General features: G+C 41.6%; 1 protein-coding gene across 7 annotated transcripts in view; it reads left to right on the top strand.

The window, feature by feature from the left end:
* The window catches only part of RALGAPA1 (Ral GTPase activating protein catalytic subunit alpha 1), a 5,382,632-nt gene that overhangs the window by 4,450,366 nt on the left and 912,468 nt on the right, over nucleotides 1-19,798 (top strand). For all 7 annotated transcript variants that reach the window (XM_044074134.1, XM_044074135.1, XM_044074129.1 and 4 more), the window contains 2 exons: nucleotides 8,388-8,511; nucleotides 8,636-8,791. In XM_044074134.1, coding sequence (XP_043930069.1) covers nucleotides 8,388-8,511; nucleotides 8,636-8,791 — 280 coding nt within the window. The remainder of the gene's footprint in view (nucleotides 1-8,387; nucleotides 8,512-8,635; nucleotides 8,792-19,798) is intronic.

Below are 19,798 nucleotides of genomic sequence, written 5' to 3'. Positions count from 1 at the left end.
TTTGTACATCATATGGCAAAATGTTACACTCACATCAAAAGATGCAGTATTTATGGTTACAAAAATTTTAAATGCAGCAGTCAGTTGTTAAATAATTAGATGCATAAAAATTTCTTATGAGTTCTTAGTGTTTGCTCTGATATATAATTGTTAAAAGCCAACAGATTAGAAGTAATTACATGACTTTAATAGTGCATGAACATGTCCACTGGATATCTAGTAGCCTCTAGCCAAGTCATTCTCTGCAAAATAGTTTATAAATCCAGCATCCTATGATGTGATGTTGTTTTTTCCATCCCTTCCTCTGTATGTATGGGTCTCGGATTTGACCTCAGCCACTTCAAAGATTAGGATCCCATGCTCAGGCTCCTCCCACTACCCATAATCCCCATGCACAGAGAGATTGCCCCAGATCTTGTTTGCTGCCTTCAAGTATTGACAGATCTGTGGTGCTTGCATGATTTTGTTCTTCGAAAAGTTTGTATCCCTTTTCCAGATAAGTCCTTTTATAGATTTTTTTCTCTGTCTCCCTTTTTCCTCCCTTGCCCCCAAAACTACTTTTTCAAGTTAATACTGCGTGTGTTATTGATAGTTATTCTTATTGTTGTTATTGGTGTTGTGGTTGTTCTCGCTGTGGTAATTTTTTTTCCCAGGGCTTTCTGTCATGTTGGACAAACCTTCTGGTTCTAAAAAGTGTATTTTGTGCACTTACAGCACATGAGTGTGTTTATTGTCTTGGCCCTTCGCATCTTGATGTAGTCTGTTCTATTTGCTAGGTATTTGGCCAGAGAGCTATTGTGGAGAGACAGAACAACCTAGTTTTGAAGGGTCTCGACCAAACATCTTCTGGTGTGAAGACCTCTTCAACATCGGGGAGATCAGGGGTATCTTCTTCTTCTTCCATATCCAAAACTAAAGAAAAACCTATAGTTCAAAGTTCTGAGAAGAAGAAATTCAACTCCTCCAGGAAACATTCTCCAGATACAATGGCTTCTTTGGCAGCAGCACTCTAAATGAATAAACCTTATAAGCCAACACCTTCCCTGATCCTGTCATTATAGACCCTGTGACACCACCTTGGTACTCCCTGGAGCCTCTTTCTCTAAGACTTAGGTCTCCCGTTTTACAGGTCCAATCCCCTTATTCATTAAGGCCTCCTTCCTCAGCTTCGTCACTTCCATCATTTAGATCATCTAGGAGCGTCACTAAAGCAGATGTGGAGAAGATGATGAGGTATTTCCTACGGACCTAGATTCCATTGGGGGTACTCCAGGGTCCAAGCACTGATAGATTCTGTAAGGCTGTTTCTCCCCATCACCCTGTTATGTGGCTCCTCCGATCCTATCCCCCAGATCAGAGGCTATAGATCCAACTTTAGCCCAGGGTAGCTCTCTGTTGAAGTCAGAAGTTCATGCCTGTTCAACTCCGGTCATTTCTTTGTCAGGGTCTGAGCCATCTGACTCCCAGAGACGTAACATCGATGCCAACACACAGGTTGGGATTGTGTCTGAGGTCTTCAAGTGCATCAGCACTAGTCAGTCTGATTCTGACTCTGATCATAGTAGAACGTCATCCAGAGTTGAGCCATCTCCAAGGTTTCAGCTCTAGAGGGCAAACTTCTCAAAGGTTCACCATTTGAGGCATTCATAAGAGTGCTGTCTAAACCTAGAGATAGACCTTGACTTTCAAGGTCAGATCCAGGCCTCCCCCATAAGGTCTCACAGGGTCTGAAGCCTGCTCTCCTTGTCCCATCGGGCCAGCGAGTTCTCAAAAGCCTTAAACCTTTTCTCCCTTGCAAAACCTTGTATATTTTTGAGTCTTTCCCTGAGCAACCCACAGTGGAGGTTCATATGAAACACAAGTGTATGAGGAAGCACTTAAATTCCCCTGAGGAATCTCCCACAACTGATACTGATTTCAGTGAGGGAGAAGGTTCCCCTATATCCCCATTTGAGGACGTCTCTTTCGGAGAGGTTATTGAACTGCTTAGACAGAAAAGGGTTTGGTCTTCCCAAACTCTTCTTCCTAATGAATTATTTTTCCTCAAAGCTTTTGGTTCTGGACCATCGACTTCTTGGGTAGTCCCCCCAGCGGATGAGATGAGGGTGTGTGTAGAGTTGCAGGCAGAAGTATTTCCGTCAGAAGGCATGCCTGAATGCATATCGACTGATTAACCATGTTTGCTCCAAAAGTGAAAGAAAACATTTCCAGAAATGAGCAGGATAATAAATCCCTATCTGTTGTAGGGATTAAATTCTCAACCCTCAGAGGACTTTCTCAGGCAGGAAGAGGATGTGGCTCCTAAAATTTTAGGATTTTTCATCCAGTACATCGGGGGGGGGGGATGTCCATGGCAGAGGGGGAAACTTGAAATGGATGTCACCCAAGAGGCAGAGGCAGTCCTAAGAATCTAGGCTTCAGAGGTCCTTTTTCAGAAAAGCCTTTCCAGCACTCCTTAAGGATTGCCAGACTGTCACACACTAGATGCAGTCTAAGGGTGCTTATGTCTGCACCCAACATGCTGGATTTCCATCAAGACAAGTGGGTGCAGAGAATTATTACAAGACGCTGTGTCATTCCATTTCACACTTAGAAAGAGAATACAAGGACCAGCACCCACACACATAAAAAAGTATTTATTAAGTCAGACCACATGAAGCCACATTGATAAAGATTGCGCTTATCAGTTTTGGCAAACTCCTTCTTCAATACATTCTAGATAGACTATATCACATGGTTACAGAGACTGTATAAATACTAACCTCGTGGCATCATCTTAAAGTGACAGGAACAATAAATAAAATAATTCATTAAGCTGTGGAGAAAATATTACCCCTAATTTAATAATCCAAAATCACTTTTACTTAATTAATAATTCCTGCCAACCCAAGTTATTAATCATACAGGTACTAATTTTATGTATTTCCATACATGGAATCGGGCAGTAGGATGTTCAAGTTGATGTCTATAAAGTGACATTAGTGCAAGCACATTAAGAGAAAGAAAACAAACCACCGTAATATTTTTCATGCAATATACATTTTGCTTTTAATAATTATTTACTCCAGTATTACATAAATTGCTCAATTTCTGCCTTCCCTTAAACCACCCTACTCCTGGGCATTAGTTTGCGTGTATTGTTCCCACAAATTCCATTTATTTCTATGCATTTTGCTCCTTTCCTCTTCTAAACATCCTACCCCCAGTTCTTTTATTTTATTTACAATATTTAGTACTTCAGTTATAGTTAGTTTAGATTTTAATTTCCATTTTCTAGTAATTTTTTGGCAGTCAGTAGCATTATGTTATTAAGGCCTTACTATGTCTGAGCTATTCAGGTCCTATGTCCTTGAGCAGATGAAAATAATTTCCTTAGTTACAATGATTTTCTCCCCTCAACATTTCTGACAAATTACTAAGCAGTTTTTGTTGTCTTTCGGCTTTTCCCGGTTAGGGGTCGCCACAGAGGAACTCCGGTCCGCTAATGATTGACAGTAGATTTTCATAAATGATTGACAGTAGATTTTCACGAACGCCGAGGTGCCAGCTCGACGTTCAACCTTCAACGAAGGCACGCCCATTTACGCATGTCTTTTGAACGCCCACCCAACCGCGGGGAGTACATGCAGACTCCACACAGAAGGCACTCCAGCCGAAAATCGAATGGGAGAACCTCTTGCTGTGAGGCAACAATGCTACTGCTGCACCACCGCGGAAGTGACAAATTGCTAAGCAGGGAATTTTTTAAATCTGCCGGATCGTTGACAGTTGCCTCTATTTCCATCACACCTCTAGCATTTTCTGTCTGCAAAAGAAAAAACATATCTGAAATTAATTTGGGGTATAAAAATACCAATCCAAGTACTTCCCAGCAAATTCTTATACCTTTTGGATGTTGTTGCATATTTGGGAGCTATATAAATGTCATTGCATTGTTCCTATGTATAGCGCCTTCCATTCTGTCTTCCGAATCTGTTCTAAAATTCTCTGATTGATTTTTATATTTATTGTGCAACGTTTTATATGCCATACCAGTTATCCCTTTTTAATCAGCAGTTTGAGTTCTGATGCAACTAAAATCTACCAGAACAGGTCTTTCACATAGGATTTCCCTATCCCTTTCTCTTTACCTGTACTCTGTTATCCATATCTGATAGGGAAAATAGTCTCTAACTTGCAGTCCAAACCTCTGGCTCATCCCACTCTATAAACATTACCCTCTCTATTTATTTGCTCCCAAAACCTTGGTTCCTTTGCTAATAGTCTCCAGTAAATTCCAGTGCCGTCTTGCTTACTTTCTATACCTCTACTTGCAGTCATCCCTATTGGTAAAAATCTCCTTTCTCCATTCCTGCCTTGACATAGTTCTTAGAATACTTTCTCCTGCTTTATGAATATAATATTCTGTATGGTTGTTTCTGTTCTCTTTAAGGGCCTGCATCCAGAATCCTACTTTTTCTCCTTACGTCTTGACTCCGCCATGTTTCATTACCATCCCTTTCCACTTTGAATTATAACCTTCTGCTTGTGTTATTTGTATGAGCCTTAATTGCTTAGCTCTGAAATACCCCTTAAAATGAAGTCATCCTAAGCCACCTTGTTCTATGGGGCGAATCAACTTATCCCACTTAACATTTGCCCTCTTCCCCTCCCAAATGCATTCCTTTAATTCTTTATTAGATAGGCTACTCAATTAAATTCTACTGAAACTTGCAGTCCAATGACCTAGAGATTCAGATAAGAAGACCATGTTTGGCATGATAATCAGGCAATTTGGTATTGTCGCCTCACAGCAAGAGGTTCTCCAGTTCGATCCTCGGCTGGGATGCCTTCTTTGCGGAGTCTGCATGTCCTCCCTGTGGTCGCGTGGGTTTCCTCCGGGTGCTCCGGTTTCCTCCCACATCCCAAAGACATGCTGTAGGTGGATTGGACACTCCAAATTGGCCCTAGGTGTGTGTGTGTGTGTGTGTGTGTGTGTGTGTGTGTGTGTGTGTGTGTGTGTGTGCCTTCCGTGGAAGGTTGGGTGCCGGACTGGCAACTCGACACTGTAAAACTCCACTGCCAATCATGAGTGGACAGGTGATCTGCTGTGGCGACCCCTAAAAAACGGGAAAAGCCGAAAGAAGAAGAAGATTAGGGCCTATGTATGAAGTGGTGGTAGCTTTTGAGAGGGATGAGAGAATTTGATCATAGTAATTAAAGGTGGTGGCTGGGATTGTGAATCTGTGGAATAGCTGTAACTGTAGGTGGAGTAAAATTTGCTCTGAATTTGTTTGCTAGGATATTAGTTATTTCTTTTGGGTTAGTGTGTGCAGTATTGTTGTAGATGAGCTCCGAGCATTGTTGGTTGCTAATTTTTAACTTCCTGACATATTTAAAGAAATGTTTGAGTTATTTTTGGTTTTAGTGGCTATTTTAAGTTCATATTCAGCTTTGAGTTTCCTGATGGTTCCCTTAAGTTCTTTCCTAGTTTGTTTAATTATGCTGTCAAGGAAGGTAGAATGAGACCTTTTATAAGAATTAAGCAGTTTCATTCTCTAATTATACAATTTATTTTTTTGTGTTTACCACAATAGGGGGTTGTTTTTAATTTTTTTCATTATATTTGGTGCAGATAGGGGAATCTCCCTTTGCATGAAATGCACTGTAAATTTGATGTTATTTTTTCTTTCACGGTCTTACAGTTCCAACATTGATTAGACTTTAACAGCTGAAGACAGTGGCCTCAAACTAAATGTGAAAAATGTAGTATAGTTCATTTAAAAACAAAACATTTCCAATTCTAACTTGTGACATCATTAAGGTTAATAACTCCGGAAAATACAACTTTTGATGTGTTCCTAATGCCATCATTAAACTCCATTTTATACATTATACTGGTTTTTACAACTAATTTACAAACTTCACACTATTGCCAACATTTTCCTGTCAAAATGAAACAGAAGACTAAACATGCATCTTGTCCACCTCAAAGTTCCCTAATCAGGAGTAGATTACTAGGTCTGGCTTGGGGTTTAATTCAGGTTCTGATGTTGTCTGTTCAGTCTTCCTCACACCTGTGGTTTCGGTTCCAACCCTCTGAACTGACTCGGCCGTTAGCAAGCTAAAGCTTCCGAACTAGAGCTTCTCCCACCCTACCCATACACCCTCCCTTCCTCTCAGATACCTCAGATCTCTTTTGCTGCTTATCAGCAAAGCATTGTGGTCCGTTTGATCTCCTCTGTGTGTTACTTTTCCATGTCATTTCGGTTACGTGAGTTGGCCTTTTGACCTGTTTCTTTCTAAGAACCTACCCTTCCAGCTTTCTGTACTAATTAAAAAAATATATTTATTTTAGTCTATAATCTACTGCCACTTGTCTCTCCATTGCGCCTTTCCTTTATTTCCCTTTTCTTTCTACTGTGTCTGAGAAATCTGACAAATCTGTTGGATTTAAAAACTGCACTTCCTGTGGGCACAAGATCACTGTATCTGATGCCCACAGGGAGTGCATTTATTGTCTTCCTCCCCCGGGCAATTGCCGATAGAAGAAATAAACTGGTCCTCAAAGGGCTGATCCACTTTCTCTAACTATCCCTTCTGTCTCAGGGGCTCAAACCCCTGCCAATAAATCCAAGGAGGCCAAGTTCCTGAAGAAACAGTCCCAGACCTCTCATTCTTAGTCCTGTTGGAGCCTCCCAAAAAGGCCCAGAAAATCTTGGAGCAGAGCCCTTTGGCTCCTATCTCTGCACCGACCTCTCCACTCTGTGCCCCTGCCTCGTCGTTGGGGCTGGAACATTTGGTGCTGAGTACATCCCCTTGGGATATCTCTTCCAGACCTCACTCCAGGTCTTCTTCTGTTTCATCATCTATCAGGTCCTCTGGGAGCCTGTCAGAAAATGAGGTGGACAGACTGATGAGGAAATTTGTCTGTACTCAGATTCATATAGGGATTATTCCAGGTCCTTCCCCTACATCTTCAAGGAGAGCTTCCCCTTGCAGAATAATTTCTCCTCCTCCAGTTATCCTGCTGCTTTGAAGCTCCTTGATCCGTCTTTCCAAGGGGCTGGTTTGTTGGCTCCTGTAGTGATTTCGACTTCGAGACCAGCTGTTTCCTTGACTCGCTTGGTGCCGACCGCATCTCAAAACTGAATCCTTGATATCAAGTCCAGGGAGACCTTACATTGATATTGTCAGAGGTGTTCTCTCAGTGTTCAACAGCTCAACACCATTACACTTTCTATTCCTTGTCTGCAAGTCTGAATTCCAGTAGCACTAGCTACCCCTGCTTAAAGGACATTCCACCAAGAAGCATGGCAGTCTCTAGTCTTTATTATAAAAATCCATTCATTGCAAACATTTAAGACATAGTCACTTGGATATTAGTTTACATCTTCACTAACATTAGTATTTGGCCTATATTCAAGGATGTGGGCTACCTTGGAGACCTTGATACTATGCAATTTCAATTACTTTGCCTTTGGCATTTGACTGTCCTTTAGCTCCTGCCACTGTGGAGTTTTTATTGCTTAAGATTCTTCCCAGTCGTAGACCTACCAAGTAGGGTCAGTTTTGTTTATGCATATGTTCTTATGAGTTATGTATGAGGTGACCCTGTTTGCTGAATCAGCATTAACCTTTGACCATCTGTGTGTGTGTACATGTGTATGTGTATGGCCTCTTCCTTCCAGTAGCTGCTGTTGGAATATCTTTTAAGCTGGTCAAGTATATATATGTTTTTCTTTCTGTAACAGATGCCCAGTCTTTACTGCTTTTCTTGATTTGTGTGAACTGTACAAGGCCAGCATCTGGGGCTGAACTGGTTTCTTAGTGAGGTGTACAATATCATGATGTGAGCTTCTAAGAAAAATATGCTGACTTGGAGTGCAAGGAAACATAATCTGAATTGTCCTACTGTGGTTGGTCATATCTTAAGTCATCTGATACTATAAGAACATATCTGACCTGCTCTTTCTGTAAGTTACTCCCTCTTAGAATACAGTAGTATTAGATCTGCACATAAATAAAAATAAGCATCTTAATGAATTCAAGAGGGGAGTAGGAACTCGTACCTCTGTTCTTGTGTTAAACATTGTTAACAAATGCCTGAAATGTCTTTCTTAAACACGTTGATTCCTGAATGCATGTAGTCACGGTCTATAAGAAGTAGTGGTAAAATAAAATCAGTTTAGGCACAAATCCATTTGATTGACATGCAGGCACATTTTAAGCAAGAATGTTTGCATAATTCAGTTTCTAGTAGATGACTGGAAGTGTTAGAAGTACAAAACCCAAATGACAGCAGTAGGTGTTATGCTGATTATGTCAATACCTTTTGTAACTTAGTGAAGAATTTTTTTTCACCATGTTAGTTTTTGCTCTTCTGAATGATGTTTTTTCCATGACAGCCGAGAAACACACAAGATTGCAGTATTTTATGTTGCTGAAGGTCAAGAAGATAAGCACTCTATTCTTACAAATACAGGTGGAAGTCAAGCTTATGAGGATTTTGTTGCTGGTCTAGGTTGGGAGGTAAGCGGTCAGATTTTATGGAAGTATTCTTTTCTGACATTGCTGCAGTAGTTCTTGTCATATGCTACCAGTTCACTGAAAAATATAATTGAAGCTTCCTTGTTATTTTATTTAATACTATTAGGTGAATCTCACAAACCACTGTGGCTTCATGGGAGGATTACCAAGAAATAAAAGCATTGGTTTAACCACTCCATACTTTGCTACCTCAACAGCTGAAGTTATGTTTCATGTGTCAACACGTATGCCATCTGATTCAGATGACTCCATAACTAAAAAGGTAGGGTCTGTTTGTGTTTTCTTGCAATATCATATTAATGGGAAAGAATTTTAGTTCTAATCATCAGTAATCTTAATGTTGAGTTCTGGATCATTCTGTAACAGTTCATGCACAGATCTCTTTGTACTTACTTTGTGACTTATAAATTCTTCATAATTTCATAGGTATATACTAGGCTAATGACCACCAGGGCCTTTATAAGCCAAGTAGCACAACCCAACTTTGTGTCCCTGTGAATTATGTGCATTTATTAGGCACGGGCATGTTAGCTAGGAAGTTTCTGAAGGTTATTGGGGGTTATGTTAGTTTGCAATCCCGTTTGTTAACCAGGTAGGACCACTGGGCACACGGTCCCTTTACAGGGGAACAATGTTTCAATTAAGTGACTTGCTCATAGTCACACAGTAGGCAGATGAGGGCTGAAGGAATGAAACCCTCTACAATAGGAACTACAGCTCACAACCTTAACCCTGCACCAACTACCGTAACACTCGGGATTGTCATTTACATTCCTGGTGCCATCATCATATCTGTAGTTCTTATGTCAGATTTCAATGCTTCTGTAACCCTTGCCTTAACTCCAGTCTGGTCTTATGAACTGCTGCTCCTTTGTGGATGTCTGGCAGTCATTTTTGATAACTTTGTCATGTGTACATTGGAAAATAGGTTTGCCTTATATGTAATAACTGTATTGAAGTAAATTTAGACTGTTTCTGGGCTGAAGATGGTGGAGGCAGTAATACATATCATATGTTCCCATACCCCTGGAGACATAATAAGCCTTTGGCTTGTGTTGGGAGGCTATGGTTGGTAGCAGCTTTTTTAGTTTCTCCAAGGAAGATGAGCCATTGCTGTGTACTTTTTTCTTCCTGTTCAGCATTTAGGTGGTTGGTGATTGAGTCATTTTTCTCACTGGTAGATTTGTGTTGGCCACATGCTGTTAATTATTTTCATTTTTGATAATGTGGCAGCTTGTAAGTGTGCTTGTCTTAAGTGACTGATTTCAGTTGGGACAATAACTTAATGAAAGCAGCAATACTTATTAGTACTATGACACAGACAAAATAACAGATCATTTGAAGACAACAATGTTTTAATTTGTTTTAAAACATAATTGAAGGACTGTTGTGGTCAGAACCTTTATTTTTTTACTTTTATGTTTACTAATTAATTTAAGCCTGTTAACCAGTGTAATGGACTGATGAACATGGACCAATTTTGGACACAGCCTAGAATTTGGAAAGAGTGGTACAGCTTGAAAGAAGCGTAAGAGAAATGGTACATTATCAAACATTTTTGTTGAGAGCATAAACAAAATTTAACCTAATTCTAAATTGTAACAGTATACCTGAATGTGCAGTAGTTCAGATAAGAGAAGTATTTACCATATTTCCGTTAGGTGAGCTTAGTAGTGTCTTCCTGAATTCCTACAGTAATGGAGTCTTAATGTTGTTATGGAGAGTTTCCCATAACTTGTGAGCCAGCAAATGAGGTGGTGTGTTTTTAGTGCCTGTTCCTCTCTGCATGACTGTAACATACTTTGCTTGTGAACATAATTGATAAATGAGTATGTTTTCATATAAGAGTAGGGGATGTCATGTTATTGAGTTCATAGGTTCATAGGTAGGTACTAGGCTATTAGCCCTAGGGCCTATATAAGCCTAGCCAAAAAGGTACCCTGGCTTTCGCCACCCAAGAAAATTATTTTCCTGTGCCACTGTCGAGCAGAGCCACAGAAGTGATCCCTGGGGTGAATTTCCTATTTCCCATCCAATCATCAAGATTTTTCTTGAAGAGTGCTAATGAGGAGCTCTGTTTGACATCGGATAGGAAGTCTGTTCCAGAGTATGGGAAGTCTATGGGACAGGAATCTGTCCCTCCAGCATGTTCTGTTTATTGTGACAAGTTTTAGGTCCCTAGAGCATGTAGCTCAGAGGGATTGGGATTTCTTTAAGTGGAGCATGTCCAACAGCTCTGGGTTTGACATAGCTTTTTATGTTAGGCAGAGATCGCCTCTGAGTAGGCGATATGCGATGGAGTATAGCTGGAGTTTTTTGAGACGGTCTGCGTAGGGCATCTGTTTGATGCCAGTAATCCTCTTTGTGAGGTATTTCTGTGGCCTTTCCAGTTGTTGTAGATGTCTTGTGAGGTACATACCAAAAGGGGGGTTGTACTCTATAATGGGTCTATTGAGTGATGAGTAGAGGGGAACAATGACCTCTTTTTTTTCTGGATGAGAAACCTTTTGTGATGAGGTGAGCCACGTAGAAGGATTTCCTAACCACTGTGGCGATGTGATTATCAAAGGAGAGACTACTGTCCACCTGTGTCCCAAGGTCTCTTATCACACTTTCGGCATTAAGTAGACTACCACTTATGTGGTAGTTCATGGGTACAGAGTTTTTACCAAAGGGGATGACAATACACTTTTTGGCATTGAGCTTCAGGCCATGGCTTTGACACCAGGCATCTGTCTCAGTGAGGCCCTTTTGTAGTATGTCCACATCGATGGGAGTTTTGATTATGGCTCCTAGTTTGCAGTCATCTGCAAACTTTGTTAGCCAAAAACCTTCTGTGTTAGCCTGTACTTCAGAGAAGTAGATACCAAACAGGAGAGGACCCAGGATTGAACTATGTGGTACTCCACTTGTCACTGGTCTGAAGTTGGATTTGGAGTCGGCTGCTTCCACACTGTGGGTTCTGTCCATGAGCCAATTGGCAACCCATCTTGTGACATAGGGATTTATACCTAGTTTAGTGAGCTTATCTATAATTCCAGAGTGGGGGATGGTGTCAAAAGCCTTGACGAGATCTAGATAAGCTGTGTGAACCACCTTACCCTCATCTATGGCTTTGGTGACTGCTTCAAAGAAGTCAGTCAGGTTTAGGAGACATGATCTGCTTTTACAAACCCGAACTGGGTAGGGTCCAGAGTTTGGAGATTACCAATGTCTTTGTTTATGAGTTCCAAGATGATACGTTCCATGGCCTTGCAGACCAGGCTCGTCAGGCTTATGGGGCAGGTGTTCCTGGGGTCAGTTGTGGCTCCCCCTTTGTGGAGTGGGATAACTGTCACGGTGCACCATTCAGTGGGCACAAAGCCCACTTGAGTGTCTTGTGTATGAGTGCCAGAAAGTTAATTTACAGGTAACCAGTCTACACATTCTAGGGAAATGCTGTGGTGCCCATTTGGAGAGGATATGAGAAAAGTAGCATATTCTGTTGGCGATATTTTAAGTTTGATATATGTATATATGGTGGCAATCAAAGTTGTGAACTGGTAGTCCATATTGAGGTTTTGGCTTCAATGGGTTTTTGCCTGCAGCAAATCTGTCCTCTGAAGTGGAGATTTTGTGATGTTCTTACAAGGCCTTGTTTATCTTTGATTTCATGTTTTTGATGTGCAAGGAAATAGGAGTTGAGTGACACCTAGATACATGAAAGAAGACACACATTCTGTTATATGATTATTGTAGGTAAGTAGAGTTTGATGCTTTAAGTGTTTTAACTTTGGTTGGGCTCAAAAAGAAGGTTTTGGCTTTTTTTTTCTTTTTGTTTAGAGAAAGTTGTTTAATCTTAATCCATTTGAAGTATTTGTCCCGATCAGTTTGAACGCATTATTTTTTTATTGTGGAGCAGATTTGTAAATTATTGAGTAGCCTGCATACAGCATAACTTTTTGTTGGTTTTGAGGTCAGTGGGTATGCAAATTATAAAAATGCTGAATAGGAGAGGTTCTAAACCCATTCCTCTCAACCTCTTAGCATGAGAAATCTGGACAAAACCTAAAATAATGGGGGAACAAAGGCCTCAGAATGGGGACAAATTTTAAATATTGAACTTATAAATTTAGATAGCTGCTAGAGTAACATAATTTGGGTCAGCATGCATTTTCTGAAGGATGTGAAGTCTGAAACTCAAACTTATGTCATTATTTAGTGACTTCAATCTGTGATTTGCCAGAAAACCACCAATTTGTATGAGAAAAAGACCAAAAATTTGAGGCAAAAATCTGGACAGTTGAAGAGGTCTGATTAAAACTGATCCCTTTGGGATCATTGTAGAGAGATTTTTAGAGGTAGAACAGCAGCTGTTAGCATGGGACTGTAAAAGTTCTGTTTGGAAGGCATTGTAAGACATTCTTATGTAGATGCAATGAAATTGGAGGTGACAAGAAAGTTTAGTAAAAGGTGGTTAACAAGAGTCAGATGCTTTGTTCATTACTGTGAAGAATGCTCTTGTTACCTTACCTAGGTCTGCACTTGAAAGAATGGCATCATTGATGGTGAATAGTGTTATCTGGGTGCATCTACCCTTAATCAATCTATGCTGGTGAACAGGCAGTGTGTTCAAATTGTATAGACAGCTGGTGGTCTAATTGTCAACCATTTTCTCAAGCAGTTTTGTGAGGTGAGGTAATAGAAATATAGTCCTATAGTAAGTGAAAGTAGTTGGCCTAGTACATTTGGGAATGGACATCACACTTGCTTTCTTCAATGGTGAGGGAAAGGTGTTGTGGGAGAGTTTGATATCCTTTTCTCATATTACTAAGCGTATTTTAAAGTGTGATTATGATGCTACTGATTCTTCCGCCAGAGCTTCTGCTTCTAGGTCAGTAATGAGAAGATTGGATTGACTTTGTTCTTAAAACCTTCCTGAAGATGTTAAAACTGATTTTTTTAAATTCTCTGTTTGACAAGGAAGTTATTTTTGTCCCTTGTGCAACTGAGGTGCTCAAGAACTGTGACAAAAGGGGAAAGTTGAATGTTCTTCATATTGATCACTGTTGCAGTAGCCTAAGCTATGTGGGCTATATTCTGCATAAGCTATTAGAGCCATACAGCTTTCAAAGCTTCAGGACACTTTACACATACCTAAACCTTTAGTCAAATTGAGCTGCGCTGACTAAAAAGGCAGGCTTGGGCACCAAGCCCTTCAGAACTTTCCTGCTTCCAAAGAGATTGCTCTTCTGCAGGCTTTTAATTTTCGACGGTCAGTTTGTGCTGATATATTGCTGAGCAGAAAAGTTCCCTTTTAGGGAAAAAACTTCCACATATTACTTTTAATGTTTAAATTTACTTTCCTGTGTGGAGAAAGTACTTCATAAGCTAGGAAAACTTACTTTATGCTACTTTTGAAATGTTGCCACTTTATGCTGTTTAGTTCCCCAGGAAAGAGGCACCATTTTTCAGCTTGACTATCGAACAAACTAGCTGTCCCACAGTTGGTCCTTCTTCCAGCCACAAAAAGAAAAAGTTAACTAAACAGCCTTTGCTAAGAGAGAAGGCTAGGAGTTTGCCTTAGCCGCATGAGAGTGACTCTGCTGTGGCCAAAGCTAGTTCCTTCGATCACAAGTCTTTTTCCGTGGATCACATTGGTGTTGCCCATACAGCCACTGTGGGCAGGGGGATAGTGACGTCCATTGCAGCTGTTAAGGCATCCTCCATGTGGGCAAGGGAGAACCACTTTTGTTGGTATAGGGAGAAGGGGCAGGGAAAGTGCCCCTGCTTAACCATAATGTTGTGGTCATTAAAAAAAAACATTTTGCCTTAATTTACATGTCAAAAAGAAACAGAAAACTAAATCTGTATCTTCTCCTGCTCCAGTTTCACTGGACAAGAGTAGTTTATTAAGCCTGTCTCAAGATCTTGTTCAGGCTATTATTTATTTATTGGTATTTGTTTACCGGGAAAGTCCAACCAAGCAGAGGCCTGGGGAGATAAGCTCCATTACACTGACATCATGGACATCATTTGCATTGTTTCATCATTCACAGTCAGTCTCATTTGTGAGTAATAGAGTAATAGTTCCATTATTCAGATGTCCTTGACCTCAGTTACATAATTTACAAACAGTTCTGATTAAAAAAAACATAACAAAAAAACTGTTACATTGGTTGTGTACGAGTAGTTTTTTTTTTACTACAGGGTGGCATATGCAGTGCAGTATCATCAGTGTGCATAGACTGAGTTAGAGCAGCCCAAAGAAAGGAAGTGGGAAGCACAAGGAATATGAAGGAGATTAGATGATAAAGAAAGGTGGTGTTTGCAGAATGTTTTTAGGTGGAGTAGGATGATATTCCAGCTATTAACAATACAGTGTGAATACAGGAAGTATCCTGGACTCTGCCCTTCTGAGCTGGGAATTTCTGGTTAAAGGTTTATAGTGCCTGAATATTTGAACTGTATCTTACTGAAATTGGTACACCTTGTTTGCTCTAGCATAGACTAGATCCAGGCCTGCTGAATTAGCTTTGTTTATATGCTTGTTGTTTGTTTGCTTGTTATTTCCCTGGAAGCTAATTCCACCTAATACGCAACTTCTCAGCGCTTCTGTGGATCACTAGTGATATCTGCATTGCTTACTGTACTTATTTCCTTGTTTCACTTGAAAGAAAGTTACTGTTTGTCATTTTTGCATTTAGTTACTTGTAACACATTGCACTCAAGTTACCTGGCACTTGCTCACTAAAGCAATTATATAAGTCAGCACTAAAAATTAAAAGCACTACACCCTCACGCCCCACTGGCCCTTGTTTTCAATTAAGGATTTCCCAATATTATTCTAGCATGTCCAAAGGTCAGTTGTCAATCTCCTCTCCGGTCCAGCTGGTGAATCTGGGAATCTTGAGGCAATGTTATAACTGCCTCATGTACACAGACAACCCTCTCCTCCTCCCACATAACACAAATACTTGCGAGAGATGCAGCTATTTAGCCAAACTGGAGGCTGAGCTCTCTCAACTCAGGACTGGCAAGACCAGACAGGAGGAGAAGGCAACTACACACACCACAAAACCAGCCTCGCATAATGCTACCACTCCACTGAATCAAACACATAAACACACAAAGACATACTCGGAGGCTCTGAGTAAAAATTTACCTAAACAGCAGAGGCCTCCAAAGCAGACACCCAAACAACTGCTACCTCAAGACACCCCACAAGCAACACATAAACCACAAAAGCAGTGTGCAAAGCAGTCACAGCCCTTAAGGCCAAATACAACACCAAACATACTTGTCATAGGTGACTCCATAGTCAGACACACTGACGTCCCACTCACCAGGCTGAACAAGGAGAGGATCACAGTAAGCTGCCTATCGGGCGCTAGAATCCGCCACATAACACAAGCACTCGGGTCACTGCACGGCAAGTACAAATATGACACAGTCATTGTCCATGCTGGTGTGAACGACCTGAGACGTACCTCCCTGGACTACATGAAAAGAGACATAGAGGAGCTCTCTGATTATGTAGCCCAGGCAGGTATGACCCTAACCCTGAGCAGTATCCTTCCTTCACCAAGAATGATGCCACAATATAGAGACAAGATGATCAGCTTTAACAATTGGCTTAATGTCTGGTGTCATTCAAAGGGGATCCAGTGTCTGTCTGCCTGGGATGACATGCTTGACAAGCCACGCTGCTTCGCAAGGGACGGCTTGCACCTGTCACCCCTGGGATTCCGGATATTGGCTAAGGCTCTTGCCACCCCATAGTGCCTTTTTTAGGCAAGGCTCAAATTCTAAACCTACCACCCTAGAAAACAAAAATGGGAAGAAACTGAGGGTAATGCTGCTCAATGCCAGAAGTCTAAACCTCAAAATGCACGCACTCGAGGCCCTTCTCAGTATGGAGAACATCGATGTCTGTGCTGTAACTGAAACCTGGTTCAAGGCTCCTGAGAGCACCCTGGCACTATTAGGTTTTACCTCATATCATGCGTTCCGGCCCCAAAACCCGGACCACACCACAAAAGGAGGGGGTGTATCCATATTCATAAAGGATACCCACACCTCCAGGTTGGTGGCAACGCACGAAACTTCGGAAACCATCCAGGTGCAAATAACCATAGGCAAAACTGCTCTACAAATTCTAGCATGCTACAGGCCACCCTCTCAAACTCAGGAACCCCACACAGCCTTCCTGAAGACACTGGAGGGTATAAATGTATCTCCAAACACCATCATATTGGGTGACTTCAACTACCCGAATATAGACTGGGAACATTACTCAAGCCCTAACTTTCTAGCCCAACGGTTCCTGGAGTTCATAAATTCAAATGCCATGGAACAGCTAGTCACTGTTCCCACGAGAGGAGAAAATATACTAGATCTCATTGTCACAAACATGGGGACAAAATGCTCCACACCGGAAGTATATCCCTCATTGGTGAGATCTGATCATAAACTAATCTCACTGGAAATCCACATCCCGCCCCCACCCCAAACAAAAAAGACCATAGTGAAGAACTTCTCTAAAGCAAACTTCACACTACTCAAGACTGGTGTGGTATCCTTCAAGGCCCCTGAGCCAGAGGAAACCACAACCCAAGCTGCGGAAGCCCTTACAAATGCCTTCTATGAACACCTCCAGGACTGCATGGATCAGGCAATCCCAAATAAAACCAAGACTCTTTCCACAAAGGGCAAACGTCCAGTCTGGTGGACCCCAGCCATTAACAAACTTTACAATAAGAGGAGAAAGCTATTACATGATAGAACAAAATCCATAAAAGGGAAGTCACCCCTGATCATTATTAGTAAAAAAATACGAGCACTCATAAAATCAACTAAGGCCAATTTTGAGAGAAAAATTGCCATGGATTCAAAGGACAATCATAAGGCCTTTTTCAGCTATGTTAGGAACCTGGGTGGAAACTCCCAGATATGCTCAGAATTAGTCCAAAATGATACAAAAATCACTGAACCCACAGACATTGCCAACATACTGGCAGACAGGTTCAGTGCAAACTTCACCCCTCTCCCCTAAAGGAGAGATAACTATCCCAGCCGAGTGTAGCCTCCCGGACATCTCAAATGCGCAGGTGAAAGCTGCTCTCTCTAAAGCTAAAAACACAGCATCAATGGGACCGGATGGTGTCCCCGGCTGTGTGCTACGAGCTAAATGAGGAATTAAACCCGCACATAAGGCAGCTGTTTAATCTCAGCCTTACCACAGGATACGTGCCCAAGGAGTGGCGTACGGCAACTGTGGTCCCACTCCACAAAGGCGCCTCACGGACCCTGGTAATTACCGCCCCATAAGCTTAACAAGTCTAGTCTGCAAAGCTATCGAGAGGATCATAATGGAGCTCATACACAAAGATATATGGGACTTGCAGACATTGGACCAGACCCTGTTTGGCTTAGTCAAGGGCAGATCATGCCTTTTGAACTTGGTCGACTTCTTCGAAACAGTCACCAAGGCCATTGATGAGGGAAAGGCAGTCCATACAGCCTACCTTGACCTTGCAAAGGCTTTCGACACAATACCCCACTCGGGTATTGTAGAAAAACTTACCAGCTTAAATGTAAACCCATATGTCACAAGATGGGTTGCAAACTGGCTTAAGGACAGAACCCACAGGGTTAGAGTTGCTGGCGCTGTGTCAGACTCCAAGCTGGTCACAAGTGGTGTCCCACAGGGCTCGGTCCTTGGCCCCCTATTGTTTGGCATCTACTTCTCAGAAGTACAGGCCAACATGGGAGGACTTTGGCTGACAAAGTTTGCAGACGACTGCAAACTGGGCGCCATAGTGGAAAGTGCATCTGACACGGATATCCTTCAGAAGGGACTCACGGAAACAGATAGCTGGTGCCAGAGCCATGGCCTGAAGTTAAACGCCAAAAATGTATAGTCATACCCTTCGGGAAAAACAAGGTAACCCCAAGCTACCATATAGGTGGCAATCCACTAAGCACAGAAGAGGTTATCAGGGACCTGGGGACCCAGGTTGACAGTGGCCTTTCTTTTGACACTCACGTTGCTAAAGTGGTTAGAAAGACCTTCTACATTGCCCACCTGATCATGAAGGGATTCACATCCAGATCTAGTGAGGTCATTGTTCCCTGTACTCTTCACTTATCAGACCAATGATCGAGTACAATGCCCCATTCGGGATGTATCTCACCCGACATCTGCAGCAATTGGAGAAACCCCAAAAGTTCCTCACCAAAAGGATAAAGGGACTCCAAAATCTGTCATATGCTGCCAGATTAAAGAAACTCCAGCTCTATTCAGTCGCATACCATCTGCTCAGAGGTGACATGTGCCTGACATACAAGGCCATGTCCAACCCAGAATTAATGGACATGCTCCACCTCAAAAAATCCAAATCCACCAAAACCACTAGAGCAAGCGACTTAAACCTTAGCACGGATATAAATAGGACGTGCTGGAGGGATAGATTTATCACTCAGAGACTCCCTATGCTGTGGAATAAAATCCCGGTCCATGTGAGGCAGAGCACCTCGCTGACTCTGTTCAAGAGAAATCTAGACCTGTGGATGGGAGATCGTAGGTTTACCCCGGGAATCATCTCTGTGTCACTGCTGGACAGAGGCACAACAAACTAATGGGCACAGTATTTTTTCATATAAGGGGTGGCGTAAGCCACAAATATTTGGGCTAGGCTTATAAATGCCTTAGGGCAGATAGCCTAGTATAAACCTATGAACCTAATCCTGCATTGTTAAGTTTATTTATGGAGGGTAATGATTTGTCAGTAGAATGTTGAGGTCTTTAAGTAGTGTAAGGTTGAATGATAGGCTGAAGAGAGAGGAATTTTTCAGGGTTGTTTTAAAGGTTTTAATTAATTGTGAGAACAACAGAGAATTATTTAGTTCAAGACAGTTAAGTTGTTTAGAGAGATGCAGTGATATGATCTGTAGTGTTGGTTGGTGGACATTTTGGCTACTTTGTTGCAGCACTGTTCAAGTTTGGCTGATAGAGAGGAGCTGAGATTGGTAAGGATGCAAGAGGCATTTAATATAGTGGGGAACAGGAAAAAAGTGGTTACATTTTGTCTAGCAGAATCAGTAAGGTATTGCTTTACTCTTTAGAGGCAGCCTGTCTTCTTTATGGCTTGCTGAAAGTGGAGATCAGATATTGGGTGGTCATCTATAGTCACAAGTAGCAATCTGGTGTGGAATACCTGTTCTGTATTGGTCTTGGTAAATGGGAGTATAGTAGAGGTACTTTTTTGGGAGAAGGGGGAGTTGTGGT

The sequence above is a fragment of the Protopterus annectens genome, chromosome 6.part0 (genome assembly GCF_019279795.1).
Source record: "Protopterus annectens isolate FY-2018-M chromosome 6.part0, PAN1.0, whole genome shotgun sequence".
In the NCBI taxonomy this organism is placed as follows: Eukaryota; Metazoa; Chordata; order Ceratodontiformes; family Protopteridae; genus Protopterus; species Protopterus annectens.
Note: the sequence above shows the minus strand (reverse complement) of the source record. Positions and strands in the feature narration are given on the sequence as shown.